At 47.0% G+C, this 27,285-nt stretch overlaps 1 protein-coding gene across 4 annotated transcripts in view; it reads left to right on the top strand.

The window, feature by feature from the left end:
• Positions 1-27,285, top strand: part of LOC119396947 (SR-related and CTD-associated factor 4) — a 122,696-nt gene that overhangs the window by 86,096 nt on the left and 9,315 nt on the right. For 3 of the 4 annotated variants that reach the window (XM_037664336.2, XM_037664338.2, XM_049417283.1), the window contains one exon: positions 12,165-12,212. The exons of the other annotated variant lie outside the window; for it this stretch is intronic. In XM_037664336.2, coding sequence (XP_037520264.1) covers positions 12,165-12,212 — 48 coding nt within the window. The remainder of the gene's footprint in view (positions 1-12,164; positions 12,213-27,285) is intronic. 4 annotated transcript variants of the gene reach the window in all.

Below are 27,285 nucleotides of genomic sequence, written 5' to 3'. Positions count from 1 at the left end.
GCAGCACTGTGGGAAAGCTGTTGGGGTTCTTTGCTAGTGTTGTCATATTTTTGGCTACATTTTCTTTCAAAGAAGCCTGCAGCCTTGGTTTTAACTGATAATGTGGCGTGGAAGCATTGTAGTAAGTAGGCTTGTGCCAATAGTAAATATTAGGTTCGAAGTGAATAGTGATTTGGTCGAATAATTTCGAATTGAATTCAAATAGTATATATCACATATTATAAAGAAAAATGAGCATTTCTCAGGACCCAACTCACCTGCACAATATATATTTTTTTAATTGAAGCAAGGCGTGTGCAAATGCCATTCTTTTTCATTCAAAGGAAGTGGAAGCAACTGAATAATAGCAGGATTTGACTTTCGGTAGAATGCAAGTGATAACCTGTAAAATATGTTCTGTTTTAAAATTTACTATACCTAGAGCATATAAGTCGGTATAACAAGCTTTTAAACTTACAAAATGATGAATCGATGTGAGGGTAATATGTTCATTTAACCTTGTAATGGGGCTTCATGGCACTGCAGATTTTCCCTGGAAAGGTGTATTAATGGTATAGCACACCCTCCACTGCAGTGAAACCACCTTTAAGGGGGGTTACATGCAGACAATGTACACCTATTCGTTCATTTCGAATAGTTCGAAATTTCCAATAATTTAAATTCGAATCAAAGTCGATTTGAATACGGTAATATTCGTTCAAATATTTGAAGTACTCGAATATTCGGGCAAGCCTAGTGCTAGTAAGAGATTTACTTCACCATAGGGGACATATGAAAGTTCAGGGTTCAAGGGCTCCTCACTGTTTTTTTTTTTCTTTCAATATATTGTTAAAACCAGTATCATTGTAGGTGTGTTCGACTGTATACACAACACCCTGATACTTACCTTGCAATTAATCTTTATTGATGAAAACATGGACGTCATTGACAAGATTAGTATCTAGCCAGCTATATCAGTCTGTGATAAAAGGTACGTCACCATTCGTTTTGGGATATCGTAGAGTTCGCTAAGTCTAAGGAAGCTATTATAGGCTTACTGAAAGAAAAGACAAATAACCTGCTAAAGCAACTCATGCTTTTACCACAAATAAGTCTCTTTGGTGGATGCTGTCACCGGTTGTTCTCATTTGGTCATTGCTGCAGTAGCAATAAAGAATACACAGAAAAATGTCAGAGTGCGAGGTGTAGAAGTGTGTTCACTCTACCTTGACGGAAGTGAGGTGTGCACATAAGCCAAAAATGTTGCATACTACTAATGGTTCTGCCTGTACTAATGGATTTTGCCTATATCAAAGTCTGGATTACGGAGATCTGCCCCTGCTGAAAGCCTTAAGATTGCCAATTACTGGTGGATTTGGTTCTAGACATGCATTACACAGCTTGATTGAACCTTGCATAAATCACTGAAAAAGGCGCACAGCAGCAAAAAAAAAGGTAGACACAAAAACTTATCTGTGCATGCCCAGGCAGGAGAGGATACCTATCAGTCCGGCACGCGTGGTGGTCTACGTAAGAGACAACTGTTTAGGCATTTGATTTCTTCTTTATGCAAGCTAATCAGCTGTTGGCTCAGTTGTTGGTCAGTGTTTGTGGTGTCTTGATTTCTCTCTTGCGTCCGTCCTTGTCTTTATAACATGAATACCTACCAACTAGCTCAGCTCTGTGTTACATATTGGTGCTTCACTGTGGTGTTTATACAGTAAAACCTCGTTATAACGAAGTTGAAGGGGGAGTCGTAATTACTTCGTTATAACCATTAGTTCGTTATAGCCAATATTCATTTCTACCGACAATTAGCACGCAAGAGAGGATGTGCTCACCGCCAAATCTCACAGCAGCCCGCCACGCAAACGAAAAACGGCCGTCGCACGGAGAAAAACTAGCAAAAAAAAAGAAAGAACAGCAAAGAACTGCTACTTTATTCACGCCAAACTCGGCACACCAGCTGGCGGCTCACTTAGCACAAAAATAGTCCTTAATAGACTTCTGCCGTGTCTTCCTCAGACGGATGATGGCTTTTTCGGCCGCTATGTCGAGTCCGTCCTCGCCGTCATCGTGAGCGCCGAAGAAGCGGCGCAGCAGGTCTGCCGCATCCAGCGCTTGCGCGGATGTCGGAACATCGGGTTCACCAACTCCGGGCTGTCGTCGACACATTCGTCACTGTCGTCATTCACCACCCCTGTCACCGCGCGCACAATTTCAGCCTCTGTCAGCTCTTCGGTTGTCACCGCGTCAGCATCGGCAACGACGTACGTGCAGAAGGTGTCGCAGTCGGGCACAACTCCGGCGTCAAGGAGAGCGTCCCACGACGCCAGGTCTTGGTCACCCGCGGCAGCCTCATTGGCGGCAGCACCGATATCTTCGCTGTCACCGCCGCTGTTGACGCCAAATGAGGCATGCCGGAAACAGTTGGCGATCGTGCTTGCTGTTACAGACATCCAAGCAGCCTGTAGCTTCTCTATCGCCATGTAGAGGTCGATTGTAGTCTCGCGCTTCATGCTCATGTTGAGTAGAATTCGGTCAATTACACGCTTGCGGTACCGTGCTTAGCGCTACGCCGAAATCTTTGGTAACTTTTTTCTTCTTGACTCCGGACTCAACGGCTTTCAACATAAACGCCTTCTGCTCGATTGTAATCGTTTTGCGCTTTCGTTTGCCGTTGCCGTCGTCCATCTGTTTAGCGGCGGGAACCGAGAGAGACGCTGTTCTGATGCACACGCAGCGAACGACAAGCTAAAAGGCCCGCGCCCACGCCACGCCGCGCGGTTGCCGCGTCGCCGTCCACGCGCGCAACAGGAGAGCGGGCGGGTCCACGAGTTTCAGTGGAAGGGGAGGCAGGCAGACGCGCACCCTCGTGCGTGTTGGCAGGCGGCTCCTCGGGAGCGCGAGGCGCGAGTTTTGAATTACCGCATCCGTGATGGGACGTAAACCGTCGCGCGCTATAAGACATTAACTTGCCGGCTACCAGAATGGTCAGTAAATGCTCGGTGGGGAAAAAAAAAGGTTCGTTATATCCATTGCGAGGAAACTTTAGCTTCGTTAAAACGAGGTTTTAAATACATGGGCGTCTATGGGAATTTCAAGGGGAATTACGATTGCTTCGTTATATCCATTAGTTCGTTATATCCCGCTTCGTTATAACGAGCTTCTACTGTAATACAGACAAGAAGTAAGAATAACTCGCGTCTTGGTTCTCCCTATGTCTCGCTGCCTCCAATATCCAGTTACGAGGTCCATGCAGTCATTTATACAGTCAAACCTCGTTACAACGAACACCACATTAACGAACTTTTAAGAAATCCCGTGCCGACTGCTTATAGTTTCAATGTAAAAATATTTCACTACTACGAACTCCAGAATAACGAACATTTCAGAATAACGATCGTTATTTAATTCCCGTGTAATCCTAACAACACCTCTGTACTAGGAACTTATATCCCGAAATGCGAGGATTCTTAGATTTCAGTGTAGCAGATGACGCAGCGCGAAGAGCGGACGCCCTCCCGCAAAAACCTGAGATGGCGCAGGAGGAGAAAGACGCGGGCGGAGAATTTTTTTTTTTTTCCTCCATTACGGAGGCGACAGCGCATCAGGTTTTGTGAAGGCCCAACCGCATGCATTGCACGCGACTTTCGAGCGAAGGCAACTGCGACAAACGGGCTCCGTCGCACTGTCGTGACGGGAGCACCCACATGTTCGCGACAAAGTGTCACGGTTGCTCGATTGAAAACTATTGCGTGCACGCAGGCAAATTACGAAAAAGAATTACAGAGTAGATGAATGACAACATGCCAAATTTATTATTGTCCTGTTTGAGATAAGGATGCCATAAAAGTGTTTCGTGACTCTTTTTTCGCAATCTTATGTTTAACCGCGACAGTAGTATCTGCTGTGATCCCATGGGGCGCCCGGAAGCGTACGCTGCCTACGCTACGTCGCACTTTGCAAACTGCGTTATGTTGGGGTTAGTCCACGAGGCGCATCTCGACAACGTTTTCTCTAGCTGTCATAGAACGTTTAAGAAAACCTGCAGCGCCTCACATCGTTGCTTCGCAGGGAGAAGGGTACCTCACACGACGACGATGTTGACATTGCAGCAAGCTACCACCGAAACATCAAAACGAACCGTCGATCAAAATTAACAACAAAATACGGCCGCTGCCTCGCTCTCCGCGTGCGATGGGGCTGTAAACAAGGTAGTCTATAACTTGCATTCCTTGCAGTACGCGCCGATTGGAAGCATCACGAGCAAATTGCAACCGAAGCGAGGGTCAGAGATGCTGCCATGTTGCTTGATATCGTTATGCTCACTTCCGGGCAACAAGCGATGTTTTCTGGCTTTCCAGAAACCTGCGACGCGACAAGCGACGGCGATGGATGGCCCTCCGCGACAGCAAATCCTGTCGGCCGTCGCTCAAAACTCGCGTGCATGTGGTTGGGCCTTAAAGGATTACAGCGATGACATGGACGACGATGTCACGGTAGCACCCGAAGATCGCGACGAGTCCGTGTCGGCCACAGATGCGTTGGACTACTTAGGAAACTACGCATATTCATAGAAAAAAGCGGAACAGCGACCGAAGTGGCGCATAAAAATGCGGACGGTCTAGAATCGTTCGTAACGCAGACTTTGTGCTGCACCCGTCAAAAAACGATATTTCAAATAAACGTGCCTTGTCTGACGTTCATGTGTGCATTGTTGAGAAACGAGTTCAAGGACGTACCGTTGCAGAGGTAGGACGTTTGCGTTACTGAAATTCCATTGTTATGGTAAATTTTTGGGCTTTCACTATAACGACCTTTCAGAATAACGAACATTTTTCAGCGGTCACCTGAAGTTCGTTATACCGAGATTTCACTGTACCACAAAGTGTCAGCTGCTGCCAAGCGCCCGATTCAGGATCTCAGTTGCAGTTATCCACTTCAAATATCTGCCAAACAAACATCCTTGTTGCTGAAATGTCTCGCAGGATACAGAGGTGGTGAAACACCTCTCAGACCTTCGTGCATGCAGGGGATTGAGCACCACATCTGAAGATGAGGCAGACATGCCGCTGCTGTTTGTGCTGGTGGTTGCCATCTTGTTTTCCGAAAACGCTGGTCCGTTGCACATGCTTCGCTTGGGAGAGCAGACGAGCGGGCGATCCGCCTGCTCCATAAAAACACTGGCTGTCCCAGCATGCCGTGCATGCACAGTTGGTGTCTTTGCCCTTATGCTGGTCTGTAAACCAGCTCAGCCATTACTCTCTAATACAGAGCTACTTTGGATTCCACCCCACCCCCTAGCCCCCACTCCTAGGCATCATCGTCCGGGTTGCAGATGGTCACTTTTGGTCAAAAAGGGACTGCTTTGAGTCTGTAGCTCGCTGCTCAATTTTGCAGCTGTGCGACTGAAAAGTAGTGCAGCAAGCAGGGTGCGCACAGGTCCTTGAAACCCTTGAATACCCTTGAAAATCGAAAGTGTGTTTTCAAGGCCCTTAAAAACCTTGAATTTCGGACCAGTCCTTGAAAAACCTTGAATTTGTTGAATGCTAAATTTGAATTGGTATTTGTCATCATGAAAATGGTTTTCGTTGCTCAACTTTTGTCTTTTGTTTGAGTTCTAAAATGCGGCAGCAAACCGTACCAATTTTTATACCTATTTAGCCGAATCTCGTTAGGCCGCTTGCAACATTGGACTTGGTGCGAGTTTCGGAGGCAGCGTTCAATGTAGACTTCGTGTCAGTGGCTTAAAACGTCACTACCGGCGCTAGCGGAAGTAGTAACGGCTGCGAGCGCAGTCGCCCCATCGCTATCGCATGTCCATTGTCTCCGTCCAACTAGTCCAACGCGGCGTCCGCGTTTGTGCGCGGGCTTTAACCTAGTCGTGTCCTTGTGCTACCAGCGCTTTTTGGAATGAGCGTGCCTTCTACGTGTTAGTACAAGGGGTGCAAGTGATGTGTTGATATGTTAAACAATGCCTGGAAAAAGCAAATTTCAGACTACGTGGCTCCACCATGACGACTACAAGCACTGGATTGCACCTGACACGACGAATCCGCATCGGGCTAAGTGCAAGCTTTGCGGCAAAACTTTTGATGTGACTGCCATGGGTGAATCCGCTTTAAAAAGTCACATGAAAAGTGCCAAGCATATTGGCGCAATCAAGATGGGGCAAGGGAGTGCGTTGAAAAGCTACCTGACGCCTGTTCCGACAGAGCAGTCCACTACAGCGTCTCCGTTGCAGTCGCCAAGCTTAAATGATGCTTCTAAAACGCACGAGCTTGTCACTGACGCAGAAATTCTTTGGACTTTGAAAGTCGTCACATCCCACTTCTCGTACCGGTCGTCATCCCAAGCAGGGGAGTTATTTCGACGCATGTTTCCGGACAGTGAAGTGGCGAAGGCAGTTTTCTTGTGGTGAAAAGAAATGCGCATATGTGACATGTCATGGACTCAGGCCTTTCTTTCTTTCGGCCTTGCAGCGAGAGATAGAACAGTGTGAATTCTTCGTCGTACTTTTCGATGAGTCGGCAAATGACTGTCTGCACAGTAAGCAAATGGATGTGCACGTGAGGTGTTGGGACTCCGCCCAGAAGGTGACGACAAGATATTATACCTCCGTTTTTCTGGGACATTCTACAGCGAATGACATTCAGGAAAAGTTGCTAAGCTCGCTTGAGCCATTGCCCCTGGCAAAGATTCTTCAGATATCCATGGACGGTCCCAATGTCAATCTGAAGTTCTTTAAGGGCCTCCAAGAGCACTTGCAAGAACATTACCAAGTTCAGTGTGTGGACTTAGGCACTTGTGGACTTCACACAGTGCACAACGCGTATAGAGCAGGAGTTTCAGCTACTAAATGGGGACTTGATTGCCTGCTGTCTAGTCTAAGCACACTTTTTGAAGATGCCCCAGCACGGAGAGAAGACTTTTCGTCAGTTACAGGCCAGTGCACTTTTCCTCTCAAGTTTGTTGCCCACAGGTGGTTGGAGAATGTCCCTGTCATTGAGAGAGCATTGGTGGTGTGGTCTGACATCAAAAAGTACATTGAGGCTGCTAGAAAGAAAGAAGTTAATCTGCCGAAGTGTGCCTCATTCAACAACTTGTTTGAGTTCAGCTGTGATGCTTTGCTGCCAGCAAAGTTGAATTTTGCGTTGTGTGTGGCAATGGCACTCAAGCCTTTTCTGGTAGAGTACCAAACAGACAAGCCAATGGCTTTTTTTCTTGCAAAGGATTTAGAAACTGTTCTCAGGAAGCTGCTGATGAAGTTTTTGAAATGTTCGATCCTCTCTGCCAAAGGAATCGTTGGCCTGCTGAAGGTCGATGTTGATAATGTTGAGAATCATATTCCACTTGAAAAGGTGGATATAGGCTACAAAGCCGAGCAAATTATCAAGAATTCTCGGGTAAGCTCAAGGGATGTGTTTCAGTTCCGGATGGAATGTAAACAGTTTTTGATCAGTGCCACAAAGAAAGTCCTAGAGCGAAGCCCCTTGAAGTTTGTATTTGTTAGGGGCCTTTCTTCACTGGACCCGCGACAGATGTGTTCAAAGCCCGACGAATGCCTTACAGGTTTTAGAAAAGTGTTGGATACCCTCATCGCTGCAGGTAGAATAGCTGAACACTTTCGAGACACTGTGCTGGCCGAGTACACGGAGCTTCTGCACGAGCAGAAACATAAGCTTAGACAATATGACAAGAGTGTTGATAGGCTGGATGAGTTCTACCCTGACCTCTTGAAATTTAGTTCAAGCTACTCTGAGTTATGGACCATCGTAAAACTTTTGCTTGTCCTCAGTCACGGCCAGGCCACAGTTGAACGTGGATTCAGTGTGAACCGACAGGTGTGCGTGGAGAATCTCAAGGACCTTTCCTATGTTTCACAGCGGGTTGTGTGTGATGCGGTTGAGAAGGCAGGTGGTGTTCTGCAGGTTCCAATCACTAGCGAACTGAGGATGGCAGTGTCAGCTGCTAGACACAAGTATGGAGCATACTTAGAAGCCGAGAAGAAGCAAAACCTTGAAGCTTCAAAGCAGAGGAAAAAACAATGCATAGAGGAAGAGCTCGATGGAATGAAAAGAAAGAAAAAAAGGCTAGAATTGACAATTGATGACCTCATGGCTTCTGCAGATGCCTATGCGGAAAAAGCAGAGGCAGCAAACGATGTGGCACACATTGTCAAGTCAAATAGCTTGAGGAAGACGGCAAAGGAGAAGACTGGTGAGCTACACTCGCTCAACGTCCAAATTCAGCAAAAGCTTCTGGAGCTCGCCTGAAGTGGGCAGCCGCTAGGTGCTTTGTGCATTTGAAGCAATTTGCATTGTGATATTTGATGAAGCTATCTTTATTTATTTCTATTGCGTGCAATACAAGCAGAATTGCATTGTGATATGTATAAGTGGGCAGCTATAAGGAGCTGCTTCCTGAAGATTTTTGTGCATTTGAAGCAATTTATGTTGTGATATTTGGTAAACATATCTTTATTTTTTATTGTGTGCAATACAAGCAGATTTGTATTGTGACATGTATTTTTCTTTGTGCAATAAATGTCAGACATTTTGAGAGCACTGTTTCAAGATCTTCGACATGGAAAAAAAAATTACCTCTCGAAGAGGGCCTTGAAAATCCTCCTATAGGGCCTTGAAAGTCCTTGAATATCCTTGAATTTTCTCCTTTGAAACCTGTACGAACCCTGAGCAAGTCTAGCAGCGGGATACGCTGGTGCATCTCACATGTCACAATGATGTGAATGAGTTCTTAGTGTCATGCCAGAAGCCACATCATCCATTTGCTGGAGTTGTGTCACAGTGGCAGTTAGGGCTAGCAACTCTTTCATTTGGGATGCAGCGAGGTCGAGTAGTGTGTGGTGCGACATGGAAGCCATCAATAGATACAACTGTTGCTCATGCCAGTTGGAACATTCTTGCAGTGGATGATTACTTGCAGCTTGGATCAACAGCAGTAAAAGAAGGATATGTTTTCGACAATAAACAGCATGTCCATACAAGCGAGTAAGCTTGCGTTGTGGAAACAAAACTACTGCACTTGGAAGGAATAACTAGACTCCATTCTAGTTTTCTTGTGTGGGTTAATTTGAAAAGTTGTGAATGCTGTTCATTGAATGAGATAGCATTAATCAGTTTTCTAGATGCACATACAAATTAAAACAGCTGTAACATGCTTATTTTTTTTTTCTTAGATTAATTTCAGTTGAGAAGTAAGAAATTTGGACAAATTTATAACAGCATTTAGTAGAGCTGTGTGAATAGCAAAATTTTGGGTGCGAAGCGAATTCGAATATTGAAATGTGAGTGCGAATCGAATCGAATATTTTTTTAATATTTCTCTAATATTTTTCGAATACTTCGAAGTGAAATTGCAGAAAAAAAAAAAAGTTAGAGAAGATTCCTAAGCATATTCTTATGAGATAGCAACATGAAAGTGTTTCTTTCAGCTAGGTTGATGAAGCACTTGCAAGGTGGTGTTTCATAGTTGTCTTATCAAGAATGAGGCAATGTAGAGGCCGAATTATATTTATGTACATGATTTGGTGCAACCAAAGTGTTGCCGACAACACTTTACACGTGATAGGCAAAGATGCCATTTCCTCAGCCTCTCCTCCTCTTTCAACTTCTGTGGAAGCCCAACTGATGTGTGGCGGACAAGGGTGTGCTTGCTTCAAGTCCGGAGTTCCAAATCTGCCTCATATACGTCGATATATAAGAACATCTGAAATTTTCAATGCTAAAAAGCTTCGGCTTTTGATTTTTCGGACTTCCTGCCTAAATTTCAGGTCCAAAACAGCATTAATTGACCCCCACCTCTGCCACATCTTTCATCTCCATGTTGGAACCAGCGTTTTCTTGAAGTAATGCATTTGCCACCGTAGCAGAGATTGAAAGGCAGCTTTGCCGCAATACCGGGGTGTGTTGAGGTGAAGCTTATTGAAAATCTAGGGGCCACTTTCAATCGAACGTTAACTGTCTCTTGGCAAAGTTCGACCGTAACGAAGCTTGAAAGGCAGCTTTGTCGAAATACCTCGGTGTGATGAGGTGAAGCATACTGAAAATCTAATTCCAATCGACGTTGACTGTGTGTTCGCAAAATTCGACCGTAACAGAGCTTGAAAGGCAGCTTTGTCGCAATACGAGAGTGTAATGAGGTGAAGCACATTGAAAATCTGAAGGGGTCACTTTCTATCGGACATTGACTGTATTTGTTTTTGGGAAGTTCGAATAGTAAAATTCCAGTGCGAATCGAATCGAATAGCAAACACTATTAGTAAAATATTCGAAATTTCGAATATTCGCACACCCCTAGCATTTAGCACTTAAAATAATTTGGACTTTCTGTGTACATTTTTAGAAGTCACGCCATAATGATGAGCGAAACTATTCATAGTATCTGCATTATTCATTACATTTTGCATGGCCTGGTAATGCCTTGCTCGAGCTTTCTCTAGCTGCATGGTTGTTGCTCGACTGACACTACAGCTTAATGTGCTTTGGTGGTGGTGAGCTGCTAAAGGAAAGCATATTGCTGAAGGTTGCCGAAGGAAGAAGGCATTTGGGAGAATCCTAAATATTCCCACTTGTTACTTGGTAAATTTTGGTTAGCATTGGTGCAGCAAGATATTCTTTTTCACCTGAAAGGAGTAGTAATGCAGTATGTTACTTAAAGGGATACTGAACAAAATTTTCGCCGCAGAGATAAATGGACCAATTGAAAGATTGTGGGCTGAAATTTGTTGAAGCAACCTTCATTTCAGCCAGAGACTAGTAAAAAATAATGAATTTAATGCATTTTTCGCAAATTGGCGCGTCTAGCGGCCACGCCGTGAACTAGAGAGAAAGTGACGCGAAACTCGGCGGATACTGTCTCGCCAACCGTGCTCGCTGCAAAATCGCTTACCAGTCGACATCGGAAGCCGCCACCCGCTGCTGCGCGTCTCACTCAAAATGTGTTCTCACGGTCTGGGAGGTGTTCTTGAGAGGAGTGGCGGAGAAAAGGAAGTGGCAGGGCAGGAGAGAGCGTGCCGGTTGCCCCCCTCTTGCTGGAGCATTCGACGTCACGGCCATCGACAAGCGCACTGGCGTGCAGCCGCCGCGCTCTCACAATCCACTAAAAATACGGCCAACTGCTCGAAATTACGTGAAATAAACGCTGTTTATAGGAACAGTCGTGTCGTCCGATTCGAATGCAAGTGTTTTCGTAGCTTATTCAAATTTTTGTTCAGTATCCCTTTAAAGGGACACTAAAGGCAAATAACAATTTATGTCAGAGTGAAAGCTCAATGTATGACAACGTCTAAAACGGCAATATTATCAACAGCAGTGCCCTACTTACTGAGAAATTAAGGTAAATGTATCACACGGAGCGTCACGAGCGGGACATTTTGGAAATGATCCCGATGACGTGAGAGAGTCCGACTACAATTAATCACTCGTAATCAAACTAGCTGCAATAAAAAAAGAACTTGCCGTGCACCAAGAGACTTAATAAAATGCTGCTTGTTCGTTTCTGTTTGATTCATGGAAAAAAGAGCCTATTTGGCATTGCCATGGGGAATGGCATGCATGGTTCAAAGGTTCCGTTTTCGCCGAACTGCGCTTCCCCTGGCGCCCTGCTTCTCTCACGAGGTCGCGTCTCGGTGGTAGTTTTGGTATCATGTACTGCTGTGTGTGGTTTGCGCGCTCGTGAAAGCCGCTGTGACAGAAAGTTTAACAAAATGCCGCATGCATGTGATGTTGCCGGATGCCCGAATGGTGCACGCCGCCGCGCAGTAAAGGCGGGCAACGTTGGGCATGGCAACAGTGACGTGAGAACGACCGCTTTCCGGCGGATGATTTGAAGTGCGCTAACGTGATATGGATGACTAAAACATGATTTTATTTCAAAATAAGCACTACCTTGGCACAAAAGTAGCACTATGAAGTTTCTGGACCGCTATTTGAACAATCAACGTCAACTTAATATTTGCCTTTAGTGTCGCTTTAAGAAAAGTAAAAGTACTTCAGCATAAGAGTTTAAGTTGATTTTGTGGAATCACTAAAGTGTATTGTCTACAGCCATGAACATTTCGCTTTTCATAATTTTTTTAAAGGCCACTTATACTTAGGTAACTTGCTTGTGCTTTCTTTGCTGTTTTATAATTGCTGATTTTGCTTGTTTATAATTTTCAGTGGGCCAAGGGTCTGTTAAGACGAACGAAGCGCAAATTAAGAGTGCATGTGAGTCACAACTCTTGATTAAAAAATTTGTTGGTTTGCATTTCACTGTCCGTCTCGTATCGTCTCTAGGATAAGCATGTTTGTTTGCAATATCTTGTGTGTTGAAAGGAAAAAAAGAAAGAAACATTGTCTACTGTGGCAAAATTTCAACAGCGCATCCTTAAAGATGTGTGGCTAACTTGGCAACATTCACATATTTCTTGTGACTATTGCCGTTTGATGGTTTTGTGTTTTATATAAGAGAAGTAACAAACAGCAGTATTACAGTCAACTGCCAATTTTTCAGACGCCCGATTTTCCGGACGTGCTCGAAAATTTGGATGCTTTCGCGGCACCGTCAGCAGCCCCATAGACGTCAACATATAAGAACGTCCGAAATTTCGGACGCTGAAACTTTTCGGCGTCCGATTTTTCGGACTTTCTGCCCAAATTGCTGGTCCGAAGGGCAGTAATTGAAGTCCCCACCTCTACCGTGTCTATCATCTCGTAGGTTTGAACCAGCGCTTTCGTGAGTCTATCTTTTTGCGACAGTAGCAGAGTCCGAAAGTCTGCTTTGTCGCAATGCTGAAGTATTATAGGGTGAAGCAGACCAGAAATTCAAAGGGCCGCTATCACGGCGCTGTGTTGTGATGTCTTTACGGATAAGCAGCAGAAACGCACGGAGGCATGATGGCGACAGGTGGCAAACATGCCAGTACGGCTTAATCGCTGACAACCCTTACGATAAGCATCATCCGTTAACTGCTCTGTAATGCATGTGGCCTAGCGCAGTTGCATGCGTACTGCACACATTTAATAGGCGAGAACCCAAACCCTTTCATGACAAATGCGTGTGTACAGTACAGCAACAGTACAGTGACAGCGTCAGCTTAGTTGGCAATGTGCTGCACACAACTAGAAACAATTGACTTGATACAGCAGTAAATGCTGTGTATCGGTGGAGATTCGGCGATGTGTGTGTGCATCGTTTATGTGCGCACACGGTGAAAGTAAGATGAGATGTCCGCTCTTCGGTCACAGCCTTTGTGTTCCGCGTCATTGTTTCCAAACGCTCCATGCAAGAGAGCCGTAATCTATTCCACTCTTTGCTGGTATCAGCGGCGCTCATCACGAGACACAAATTTGCAAGTGGTGGTTGGCACGTTAAAGGGACCGACAACTGATTTTTCTCGACCCAGTTTTTTATGGCACAACAGGAAGCTCACCCTTCGTAGCGTTTGTAGCTGCAGCGGTTTATCCGAAAAGCACGTAGTTATTTTAAAAGCAGTATTTTTCGATCTGAAAGGCTCCAAACACACATGGAGGCTTGCTCCAGCAACGCTGAGAATTGATAGCGATGCCGCTAGCCCTTGTGAAAGCTGTCGTTGTTCTGCTTTCGCAGGAGTTACTGTAACTATGCTTAACCACCTTTATTTTGAGCTTTCCAACCAGTTTTGAAAATAGCAAGCTGTTACAATTAGATGTGTGGCTTTATATACGTTCCCGGTATTTGTACAGCGTTGTGTGCGCCTGCGCCCAAGGTTGCCTGCGCCTGGGTCATGGATGGCTTGTCCCGGCGTCGTTACTCTCTCGATACACGAGCCAAGCCAAGTAATCGAAAACGTAACTGTGCATACGCACGGCCGCACCGAGTAGCAGCGCGCGTCATTTCTGAGACGAAGTGTAGGTAGCAAAACTATGTCGCTCCAAAATCTTAGCGACATGGAAACTGCGTGCACGGTTGCATGAGCACGCTGAAAAGTTGCTCAAGACGCGCTGACGAGCATGGGATCATTACGTCACGCGAAGGCAGCGCCACTTTAATGCATACTACTAACGCAGGCCTATATGTACATTATTATGGAGTAGTACCTTTTAATATAACTAAACGTACAATATTTCAATACTAACAATAAATCGCGTACAGCAATCAGCGGTCACATGGCCGTTTTCATCGGATCATGCATGTTTTTGCCGCCAGAGGCGCCACAGGTCATTTTTTGCGACTTTCAATTAAGAAATAAAAATATAAATCCAACTCTCACGAAAAAAACAGGGTTGGTTTGAGTCAGTGCAACGGACAATCTTTACATCAGTGGAGTCAACTCATTTCATATTCTGGGTAGTTGTCAGTCCCTTTAAGCGGGGCTCGCGGCAGGTACCGAATGTATTTGGGAGAGCCTGGGCGCGCACCAAAATGCCTGATAAGTGTACTGGAAGGCATTAAAGTTATTTAGGACGTGGCTGTGGCGATTTGACTGCTTGAGCGGAATAAAAAAATTCATTTTTTCGGGCTGCCTGATTTTTCGGCTGATTTCGCGGTCCCTAGGGAGTCTGAAAAATCGGACGTTGACTGTATAACTGCTATGCTACTGCATCTACTTTTTAAAGAAAGAAAAAAAAAAGAAAATATGAACCAGTTCCACATCTATGGCATATGGCAAGCTCTGTGTGCCTCTATTTTGGCAGTTAGATGTTATATTGTTACAAGAGGAAACAAGGTTTTAGGATTAAGGATACCAGTTATGGTGGCTTAGTGGCTACAACGTTGCGATATGAAGAGGTTATGAGATCTAATCCCAGCTGCAAAGGCTGCATTTCTATGGAAGAGTAGTGTAGTTAAATTTAGGTGTGCAGTATAAATCCAAGTGGCCTAAATTAATATGGAGTCCCTTACTGTAGTGTGCCTCCTAATCAGGTTGCAGTTTTGACTTGTGAAACTACAAAATTTCATTTTTATGAATGATGACCACAAGCTGTTCATAGAAGGCAGGTGTAAAAGCTGTAATTACAACATCTTAATGTGATTCTTAATCAAACATAGTAATGTGATCAAGACTGGACATTTCTAATTCAGTTTCGTATTTCTTGTGGAGTAAAACTATTCATAATGTTTTGAGAGCATTGTTATAGCAAAAAAAAATTACTTGGAATGCTCCTTTGCAGCCTTTGACAGGGACTTATTACCTTTCAGTGCCCGTTGAAGGGGTACTGACACAAAATTTAATGGCTGATATAGCATGCGGCATCGATTCCCGCGAGCATGCGTGTATCATCTACCAAACCTTAACAGCGAATATAGCTTTGGAAGTAATTTGTATGAATTTTAAATTTCGCATGTGCAATCCAGCGCTGCACCTCGCGACATTGACATCATCTAAGTGGACTTGAAGGTGACCCCCCAACTTCCGAGACATCACCACTGCGGCCAAGCTCTGAGCTGGCACAGCTTGTATGATGATGTCATAGTCGCCATTGCACTTTTGCAGCGCTTATGCCAGCAGGCTGCTATTCACTGGCTGCTTGTGAGCCCATGCCCATGGCAAACACGTGGAAAGTGCGGAAGCCTCAAGAATGTTGTTGCCACCAGACGACAATGACGACAATGGCAGCGCAGCGCGTACGGCAGGGGAAAGAACACCAGCAGACGATGCAGGCAGCGCAGATGTACATCACAGTTCTGTGCACTGTTTCACTTGCTAGATGGCGTTAGTTGCACCCAGCAGCTTGTCGTTCTCAGGGCTCTCCCAGATCGAAACTGAGACTGGTCGGTAATAAACAAGCTGTAATTATCTGTGGTGCATTGCAGCAAGCGATGGGCTGTGTTATGACTAATAGGCCCCTAGCAACATATTGCAGCAAAGAAATGCCAAGCAAAACTTTTTGGGTCAGTACCACTTTAACTTGTGGCTTGATAACTTGTACGAACCCTAAAATATGCATATTTCACAAAATGACCATCTCACATAAACCACTCAATACCAGTACAGTTGAACCTAGATATATTGAAATTGACTGATAACGAAAAAATTCGTTATAAACAGGTTTTCGTTATATCCAGTTTCAGCACGAAAATTCGGAAAATAAATGCACAAGTTAAACACAAGGAGAATTGAAGGCAGAGCTCACCCAAAACATTTATTTAGCGCCAAAGAAACTGCTTATTTTGCTCTGTTGCTTGCTTGTGAGAGATGCCAATACTGAACGTTTGTAGGACATCAATACAACACTGCTCCCTCATCGTCTAGCCATGGCCCCTGAGATTGGCTCCGGCAATGGGATGGTGCGTTGCCAGAGCCAATCTCCGAGGCCACAGTTTCGTGAACCCATTGCACGGCACAAGATGGCAAAGTGCATGACGACAGTGATGAGTCGACCTCCGAAGATTCGTTGTCATCGTAGTCGTGGACAGTTTCCACTACCACCTAATCTGACATCTCTTCGGTAGCGACGACACAGTTGTCGGCATTAAAAAATCGCAAAAGCTGCACATGGTCAGGGGCTGCTCCATGCGTGCACAGTGAAACCACGCAGGCGCGTATGGCGTCGAAAACGAAGAGCGAACTCCATATGCGGCGCGAACTTGAAGCGTAGTGACACAGAGCAAGTTTTTTTTTTTTTTTTTTAAGTGGCATTACCTGGTGTCACATTAACGAAGTGCAGTTCCGATACTACTGCAACAACCGAAGAGCGGAGCGGCGCTGCCAACACAAAAGCCGATTTCCTTTTATTTTTATTATTATTTTTTTAAGAAAGCGGTGTTGTTAGCGTTGCACCCGCGAGTGGCTGAATGAGGTGCGAAGGGGGGCACGCCTGGACCCGCCGCGACAAGAAAGTCGGCTCAAGGAGCGCAGGCCTCACCTGCCCGCCTTGCAGTCGCCGGGGCTTCAAGCGCACCGTGCACGAGGCCACCGCTTCGCACTCTCGTTGGCGGGCAGCTGCAGAAGATGCATGCGGCTCCTGCTCGTGCCAAAATGACAAAATTCGGGGCAAAATCCCTAGGTTGTTGGCGGCGAAAATTCATTATATTAAAGGGGTACTGACACAAAATTTCGCGGCCGAGATAGCCTGCTGGATCGGTTCCCGCGTACGTGCGTGTACCATCTGCAAAATATCGGCAGCGAATAAAGCTTGGAAGGTATTTTATATGAATTTTGAAGTTCGCGAGAGCGATCCAGCATATAGGCCGCACCTAGTGCATTGACACCCTCGGAGGTGACCCGAGGTGGCCCTACTTCCCCTACGTAACCGTTGCAGCCGGTATAAGTTACGATGGCGTCGTAGCCGCCATTTCTGTTTTGACGCGCTTCCCGACGAATCGCTCCTCGCCAGCGGGTCAAACATGAAGTGATTTGCCACGTCAAAAATTCCTTCGATCCCCGCCGCAAGAAAATCGTCGCCATCAGACGATGATGAGCCCGACGACGACAGACCGCGCGGAAATGCGTCACTGTTCTGTGTGCTCACGTGACCGAGCGTTTCACTCGCTAGGTGGTGATAGTTGCACCCGGCGGCTTGCCGTTTTTGGAGCTCTGTCAAACCGAAACTGAGGCTGTGTCGGTAATGAGGAGCTTGTAATTAATTACCTGTCGCGCGCTGCAGCAAACGATGTGCCGTGTTATGACTTACAGGCCCCCAGCAACACATTGCAGCAAAAAAACGCGGGGCGAAAATTTTTGTGTCAGGACTCCTTTAAAGGTGCCTCCTGGTGGCACTTTGTTACATAGAGGTTGCAAATATATGTGCTTCTATGGAGTAATGGCGGGGAATAGAAAAAGGTTCGTTAGATGGAGGTTCGATAGATGGAGGTTTGTTATAGGCAGGTTTCACTGTATAGCAATTTTTCACTGAGGGAAAGAAATCAAGCAACAATAATGGTGCACTCAGTGCAGCATACTTATCAAGAAGTTACAACGTGATGTGCACAACTTTTATTAGCGATGCATGTGTTTTCGGTTAACATTTTCACATTTGAAATCTGTAGTTTCTACAGTTTCTTAGTATACCGGTGCTCAAAGTGCTGAATGGAGAGAGGAGGATCATGCTTTAATCTTTACACCGGCTACACTACACAGGCAGCCTGACACGTTTTGTAATACACTTGCTGTAGACAAATTGGTTACCTTCAGTGGAGAAAAACAAGCGAGGAATCTTTTTATGGGAATCTGTAGTATATGTAGTAAGCAGTAATTCTGCTGTAGTATAGTTTCTGAAATTGGTCACAGTAGCAGTACACCACATTGTTAAATGTGTCCAGAAGCATTGGGAGAGACAGCTGCCCGCATTCAAGGGTTTAATGTTTGTTACAGAGAATGCATTGAATTCTGCATATTCAGAGTCCAGTTTGCTGTGAGAGAAAAACTAATTTGCTTCATCTGCAATTGTTTTGTCGCTGTGCTAGGTCTCGCCCGATTCTCTGGACATAATGCACTTGCAATGTCGCAAAATTGCAAACGTGGACACCATGAATAATGGTGCTGTAATTCAGGTTGTCGCCTTGCTTTCATCTGATTTTAGACTGAAGCTTTTTTGTTTTTGTGGCATGCGACGGTTTTGTTGTGTGTTAATCGGACTGAGTTTAGAGCAAGTGGTTCAGTTCAGGGAATGTACAGAATTCGTGTCATACTAATCTGGTTTTGATTGCCAGCCACCTCAGCAGGATGGGTGCAATCGATTTGCTTGTAGTAATGATTACCACAGTGTATTGGACCTGTGTTTTGTTGGATATTATGTGCATCCGCTGTGAAGACATCTTTGTTTGTGTGGCATCAAGTCGTGGTCACTGGATCTCAGCTTCAACTAAATCTACTTGTTTGTATGTCATTGTTTATTTTTTTTTCGTACCGCCTACCATGCAGACATTTTTGTGGCACCTTCCTTGTAAAAAAGAATCGGCGTCATGTGCTTTGCGTAAAAAGTTGAATTTCAATATAACAGAAGCGAGTTGTCGATTTTACCAACTTTGTTACGTCAAGGCTTAACTGTGCATTGAAGGCTCTGCTTATGCCCCCTCCCCCCTTTTTTGTTCACAATAAAGTTAGTAATAACCAACGTTACTGGATGGGGACGGTTGGAAAACTCGTGCGAGGAGGCGACCGCAGATCGTCGCCCTTTCCAGGTGTCGCTGGCATCGCTTTGCGACCACGTCACGTGACCCTTTCCATGGCGTGCAGCCGGCGGCACGCGGAGCAGACGAAGCAGCGACGCGAAACACGTCACGTGAATAGGGCGCAAAACGATCGCAGCGCCCCCACGTTTTGGGAGACCGCGAGTGGCCACACCGCTTCCGTGGCGATCTCGTGCAGCTTTCCAACTGCCTCCATCTAGTAATGTTGGTAATAACGCTCATTCACATTGTGCTCTGGAGATCTGAAAGGAGTTATTTTTTCACATGTCGATTTGTGCTGACCAGTCTGTTATTCCTATTAGCGATATTATCCTGAATAATTTATTGTAATTGTATAGCTTAAAAAAAAAAAGAGATGCACAAAACAGAGAAAACAATTTTTTTTGCCCACTGGTAGCTTGGTTGTGCAACAAAAGTGAGCATCAAGTTGAGTCCCCCTATAACAGAATTTTCACATCAGTAAGGTGTTTTCCATTACCACAACATGACCGGCACTTGTATAGAGAAAGCATGAAAGAAAATTAGCTCTTGTTCTTTGTCACATTTAGAGATCGTGATATAGGTTCAGCTTTTTCCCTCGTCGGGAAAGGTGGCTGGAGCAGGAGCACGCTAACAGTGCAATGCACCACAGCCCTGCTGTATTTGCAGGGGGGGAAGCTGCGTATGTGTGTGGCACCATAAGTCTGCAAAATACATTCATTTTAATGAGACTGATTCAAAATTACATTGTTTTCTTAAAGGAGCACTGGCACAAAATTTCGAAGGTGAGATAACCTGTGGGATGGATTTGTGTGGACACACACACATCATCTACGAAATATCAACAGATAATATAGCCTAGAACATATTTAAAATCACGTTTAAAGGGGTCATGAACCACTTTTCCAAGTAATGATCTAATGGCCTCAGTATCGGAGTGTACTGCCTCCCGAATCGATTGCCGCAAAAATTTCTCGAATCCGTCAAGAATCAGCGGAGTTACGGGGGTTTGGCGCACGCTCCCAGCGCTTTCTCTCTTTTCTCGTGCCGACGAGCGCACTGGAAGCTAGACAGGGAGGGATGGCATGGGGGAAAGAAGTTACGCCAGCGCGCGTCATGAAACGCGATCGCTCTCCCGCTGTGATTCGCTTGCGCGAGTGCGGCTACCGTGTACTGAGGAGTGCAGCGCCGGCAAGTGGCGGCACCCCGCGGAAAGAAGCGCATCTGATCCGAACGCCGCTCTCGATTTACGTCGGCTATCGGCCAATAAGCATGCTATGTCTCTTGCGATGTACAGCAGACAGACGCCCCGCCCACCGACGAGAGTGAGAACCGGCCTCTGTTTGAAAAGAGGGTGCCTGGGGAAACGGCAACTTCGCGCTCCGCTTGTGGCCATTACGCGGCGCGCACGACTGTAATTACGCGGCGCGCACGACTGTAATATTTGGCAGAGCAGTTCATAGCCGTGTCAGCTTTCCGCGGGATGTGTTTTTTCAATCAGCCCAAGGGGTGCTTCATGACCCCTTTAAAGTGCGCGTCGCGCCACTCCACGTGAAACGTGCCTTTGGTGTTGTAAACAACCAACCGCCACCCGCGTCACGTGTTTGCGTTGGCTGCCACGATTGTTGTGGGCGCTATCTCCCACTTTCTCCTAGCAGACCTTCTCAATGGAAAGAATGGGAGACTGGCACGGGAGTACAAAGGCTGGTGTCCTCTCCTTGGCAGTGCATGTTAGGGGTCTCACACATATTTACAACGTCTCAGAGGGCATTGTAGCAGCACCCGGGAAGCCTTCTCTGAAAAAAGTTGTCGACGCGGAGAGCCAGCTATGTTAAAGGGCCCGTAAACAGGCTGCGACTTTTTTTTTACACCCGCCAAACAAGCTCGCTAATCCGTACAGTAGACCGCGGCGATCACGTTTTCCGAATATTACAGCGCTGCGCACCGCGCAGACCCTTCATTTCGAAAAACAATTCCCGCGCTTCTTTCCTACGCCTGACCAACCCTCCTTGTACGCGCAGTGACGTCAACTCGGCGACCACGAGCTCGTCGATTGGTCTAAACCAGGTCTCAACAAACAATTGTCAAGTTAACGTCAGTTCCTGTTCCCACCCACCGCTATGAAACTGCGCCTTGTTTTTTGGCCCTGCGGTGATGCGGTTTCGGCCACGCAGTTGTACTGCATAGCACCTGCACGCACTTCGCCTTCGACATGAGGCGAAGCGTTGTTCAGTTGCCGGCTGCAAATCGAGCGGAGAGAGGGGAATCTCCGGTTGCTCGCGCGGCAAGCGGGGTTTTCCAGGGTTTTCTCTCGCGCCCCTTCGACGTCTCGGAAAGCAAGCACGCATTCCTGCTGCATTGTGAACTGTCACAAAGGTTTAAAAATAGTGAAGAGCCGAAAACTGCCCGTCAAGTTACGGAGCACGTGCGACAATATAAACAATAAACAACCAGGAGCCGCAGCAAGCGGAAGTGCATTGCGACTGATCGAGCTCGCCCATGACGTCACTTGTTGACGTCGTGGCACGTTGCTGAAGTGGGCGGAGTCACGACGACGGTCTACGCCTTTTCCTCCATGTGGCGGAGAAGGGTGGTGAGGCCGCGCGAAAATTTGAAACCAGCTGAAACGGATGTTCTAACCCCTGTAACTTCCTTATTATAGCACCTACTCGCAAAATTCTTGCGGCAGCATGTTCACATCGCAAAAGTGCGCATATTTCTTTTCATTACAAATTTTGGACATCGGGGTTGTTTACTGGCCCTTTAACATAGCCATCACTCTGGGTCCCGCCTCCCTCGACGCTCTCTGAAACCGAAACTGCGACTGGGCACTATAAAACCATCACCAAATAATTAATGGTTGCGCGCTTGAGCAAACGAGTTTTCCATCCGTGATAAGTTGGTCGTTACTACTTTAGTTATTGCATCAGGAAAAACGATGCAAAATTTTGGTGTCAGTGCTTCTTTAAAGGGACCCTGAAACGGTTTTTTGAAGTTTTGTCAGCGTTTAGGCAGGGGCATCCCCAAATCATTCGCACCAGAAATTAAGCGACGCACTGTCTACCAAGGCCGCTACGGAATTTATATCTATACCCTCTTCCTCACCACTGCCTTGCACCCTCAACTCACAGACACCCTGATCGCCGGCGATCGCAGCGCTCTCATGAGCGCACTCGACGGTTTGAGCTTCGCCCAGTCATGGCCTCAGATCTCGGAGGCCCAACAAAGACGAAGCTCGCGGAGTGGTTGATATCTGCTCCGACAGGTGCCGCCACGCTACCAGCAGATTTTATTTTATTCTCCTGTACGGCGACAATCTGCAAAAGCATGCGGACAAACAAAAAGAATTCGAGAACGATCACCGATAAGCGTAAACTCGGGCAATGTGGTTGTGTCTTCAGGGGTGAAGTTACAGCCACAAAAACGTGGATCGTGGCGTTGAACGGATAGCGAGAGCGCGACGCTCATTACAGCGATGAGCGGAAGGGATTCCGCTCGCCAGATGCCTCACGAACATTGCACGATGTCGCAGCTTTACAAATCACCAATCGCTAGAAATTGCTACCGTATAATGCGGAATATAGGTCGAGGCGGAATATAGGTCGACCCCCTTACCATGACCGGCAAAAAAAAAAAAAACACGGAACTGTTGACTGAAGCACTTTATTCAGTCCTCCGAACTGTCGGAGCTCTCCTCCGAGGACGACTGCCTCTCGCTAGCCGCCTCCCACAGCATGTCGTCCTCGGTGCCGTCGAGAGCGTTGCTTATGCAGCACTTCTTGAATGCGCGCACCACCATTTCCTCAGGCAGAGACCTCCATGCCTCGGAGACCCAACCGGAAACTGTCGCGAGAGGTGGCCTGCGCAGCCGGCCTGTCGGGGTCCGCGGGTTGTCGCCAGCCATCCATTCACTGTACAACGCACGCACACGGTCCTTAAAGGGCTTGTTGAGGACGACGTCCAGCGGTTGCAGCGTTGACGTCATCCCTCCCGGAATGACGACGAGATCAGTCTTCCCGTCGCGAAGTGCCTCCTTCACCGATGCCGTCAAATGCCCGCGAAATGCATCCAACACGAGCATGTTCCGGTGCTGCAGGAGGGCTCCGGGCCGCCGGTTCCACACTGTGCGGATCCACTCGCGCATTAGGGCCTCGTCCATGTACCCCTTCTCGTTCACTGCGGACGACGACATCCCGCGGGAAGGCCTCCTTCGGCAGCGTCTTCCGCTTAAAGATGATGAACGGGGGCAACTTTCTGCCGTCGGCCGTGCAGGAAAGCATCACGGTGAAGCGCGAATGCTCGCTTCCGGTCGACAGCAGCTTCACCTCCTTTGCCCCGCGTTCACAGACGGTTGTGGACGACGGCATGTCGAACCACACCGGCGTTTCGTCGGCGTTGCCGATCTGGCCTAACATGTAGCCATGCTGCCGCCGGAGGCTATTCACGTAGAGTTGAAACTCTATCAACTTGTCCTCGTACTCCTCCGGCAGCTTCTGGCAGATTGACGTGCGCCGTCGAAGGGCAAACCCTTTGCGTCGCATGAAGCGGCGGACCCAATAAATGGACCCCTTGAAGTCTTCTCTCGACAGACCGGCTTCACGGGCAAGCTCGACGGCTTTTGTGCGAATGAGCTCCGCACTCACTGGCAGGGACCTGGCACGGTACTCGCGGACGAAATCCGCCACTTTGTCCTCGAGTTCCGGGTGCACAGCTCGGCGACCGCGAAACGACGTCTTCCGCGCGTTACACACCGATAGTTTGGATTTCTGGTTGCGCCAGTACCTGACGCTTTTCTCAGATACTCCAAACTGCCGCTGCGCCGACATGTTGCCATTCGCTTCCGCGAATTCAATTACTTTTCTTTTAAACGCGGCGGTGAACTGGCGCCGCGTCCCGGTATTCATAGCTGGCCGCAGAGGAAGGTCGCCACTCGCTAGGAACACCAGATGAACAAGAAAAGAAAAATGGCGTCGGGCGTCGGCTCATGGAGGCGATGTCGATGCTGATGCCCAAGAAGCATGCGACGCTCCCTGTTGCCAGACGATCACTCGGTTTGTGCCAAGGGCCGGTATATAGGTCGAGGGGCGACTTTTTAGTGACATTTTTTGGAAAAAATCTCGACCTATATTCCGCACTATACGGTAGATATGTGGTACACAACACGGCTAGGGCAATTCATTTTGTCCAAGAAACGAAACCTCGAGATAAACACTGTCGCTCAGCTCACGTCAACACGGAGTACGTTGTAACACAGGCAGGCGACGCTCGCTGCCCACGGGAGGTTCAGTGACGTGTACTGGACATATCCAATCAGATCAGCCGCCTGCGTGACGTCGCGCTTCCAATACGACGCGCACTGGAAGCGGGCGGTTGAAAACGCGTTTGGCTGAGCCGCTGTGATCGGTGGCGATTCACAGCTTCAAGGCCTTGTAATAAATTACACAGTTTACGCACAGAGCTTAAATCGGTCTGTAAATGATCCTTAGGACTTGCTCTACCGGCTCAATGTGTTCGTACAAAATCGTCAAAACCGTTTCAGGGTCCCTTTAAGGGACACTAAAGGCAAATATTAAGTCGACGTTGATTGTTGAAATAGCAGTCCAGAAACCTCGTAGTGCTACTTTTATGCCAAGGAAGTGCTTATTTTGAAATAAAATCACGTTTTAGTGGTCCGCATCGCGTTGGCGCACATCAAATCACCCGCCTGAAAGCGGTATTTCGCACGTCACTGTTGCCATGCCCAACGTTGCCCGCCTTTACTGCGCGGCGGTGTGCACTGGCGGCGTGCACCATTCGGGCATCCGACAACATCACATGCATGCGGTATTTTGTCGAACTTTCTGTCAGAGCGACTTTCACGAGCATGCAAAACACACGCGGCAGTATGCGATGCCGAAACTACCACTGAGATGCGACCGCGTGAGCGAAGCAGGGCGCCGGGCGAAGCGCAGTTCAGCAGAAACGGAACTTTTGAACCACGCACGCCGTTCCCCATGGCAACGCCAAAGAGGTTCTTTTTTCCATAAATCAAACAGAAACGAACAAGCAGCATTTTATTACGTGTCTTGATGCACAGAAGGTTCTTTTTTTATTTTTTATTGCAGCTAGTTTGATTGCTAGTCATTAGTTGTATTCAGACTCTCCCATGTCGTCGGGATCACTTCCGAGATGTCCCACTCGTGACGCTCATCATGTGATACATTTAGCTTAATTTCTTGGTAAGTAGGGCACTGCTGTTGATAATACTGTCGTTTTAGACGTTGTCATACATTGAGCTTTCACTCTGACAAAAATTACTATTTGCCTTTAGTGTCCCTTTAAGCTCATTCAAACTAACCAAATTCTTGCTATCTTTAAAGGGGCCCTGCAACACCTTTCTTAGTTATATTGGAATAGTCTCATTATTGACGTATGACTCTTCACGAGTCATATGCCGCAAAAATTTTTCGAATCCGTCAAGTCTAAGTGGTGTTACCAAATTATAGAGATCACGTTCCGCAGCTTTCTCCCTCAACTCAACGCAGCGAGCGCGCGGAGAGCTAGGCAGCGAGTTGAGGGAGGGAGCGCAGACGAGCGAGGCTCCGCCCAAGAGCGCCGGCGGAAATATTTTCTTCATTTTTTTCTCTCTGACGTTTGGGCGCAACCACGTGGTCTGTGCCGCCACTTCCGGTCGGCTTGCGTCGTTCTCGTCGAGCGGAGCCGTATCGCGCGTGCTTGAAAACTGTGCGTCGGTTTGGTAATGTTGGGTGTGCACCTCGAACGCCATAGTGTTTTCATCGCTTTGCCAACCATGGAAGCAAACCTGCGCGCTCGTTTGGAATGAATGACAGCTGAGATCGGTTTCGGCCCATACTCCGATACACCGCCTCGTAAGACGGCACTGGCATACGACCCCGAAGCGCCGCCATTACCGGACGCCAGCATTGTTATCGGAGACATGCTGCACGGCTGCCTCGATCGGTCGTGAGAACGTGCCGACGATGCAGTTCCCAGCTGACGAGGCAACACTTGAACGGCTGCCACTCTCAACAGCAACCAGCGATGGTCAAAAGCACAGAAATATTCACGTTTTCGGCACTGCGCATGGCGAAGAAAACGGAACCACGCAACTACGAGCAGACGAGCTGTCGGCGAGACCGGAAGTGCTAATATTAATGTTTGTTCGGTGTTTTTAACGCGATAATAGAATATAAACATACATATTATCTACTTATTGAACTCAAAATTAACAACGAAAGTAATAATGAGGGTGTTATCGTGATTATAACATCAGCCAGTGGTGGAACTGCCGACAATCGCGTCATATTTTGCGGGCTAATACATCATTTGTCGAGAGAAGAGGGAGCGATTTTCAGCTGACTTTGAGAATTTATTGTAAATTCCAGGCCGTGCGCATCGCTATAATATTTGGCTCGCGTGTTCTCGGGAGCCTCGACTACCGATCGGCAGCGCTTTTTGAGCATGCTCGAAAAGTGTTGCAGGGCCCCTTTAAGTCACTTGAACTCTGATTTACCAAGCTATTGTTGCCGGACCACTTCCAAATTGTTCTAGAGAGTAAAACAGTGTAGATGTTCAGCATGACCAGCAGGTGACCAGTGCCACAGTGTCACTTGTCAATAATGCTGAATGCCTGCAGCAGGCATTGTTTCTACACCATAGTGAGAGCACTGATGCTTAGTCAAGCAAAAGGTATGAAAGGTTATCAGAATGCTGACCATTAATAGTAACTGTGCCTACCAATCCAATTGAACCTGTGAAACACTGCCAGCATCAGTTTCATTCGCTTCTCACAACACACTGCATTAATATGACGTCTAGCCACGTCTTGCACCCACCATGGGGGTATAGTGGTTATGGTGCTCGACTGCTGACCGAAAGGTTGCAGGATCGAATCTCGTCAGCGGCGGCCACATTTCGATGGAGGTGAAATGCACGAGGCCTGTGTACCGAGATTTAGATGCATGTTAAAGAACACCAGATAGTCAAGCCGTAGCCCTCCATTACAGCATCCCTCATAATTATATTGTGCTTTTGGGACGTAAAACACCAACAATTATTTTATAGCCATGTCTTGCCTTGGTTGAATGGGTAAAAGGAGTATCTTACATAGCATAGGCTAATCACATCTGCCTGGTTGTTTTGCACATTTTGAGCTAGGCTTCCTGTAAAACGGCACCAGAGAAAACGAGGGACCAGACAAAAAGGAAT

This window comes from Rhipicephalus sanguineus, chromosome 6 (assembly GCF_013339695.2).
Source record: "Rhipicephalus sanguineus isolate Rsan-2018 chromosome 6, BIME_Rsan_1.4, whole genome shotgun sequence".
NCBI classification, from domain to species: Eukaryota; Metazoa; Arthropoda; class Arachnida; order Ixodida; family Ixodidae; genus Rhipicephalus; species Rhipicephalus sanguineus.
This window is presented reverse-complemented; position numbering and strand designations above follow the sequence as displayed.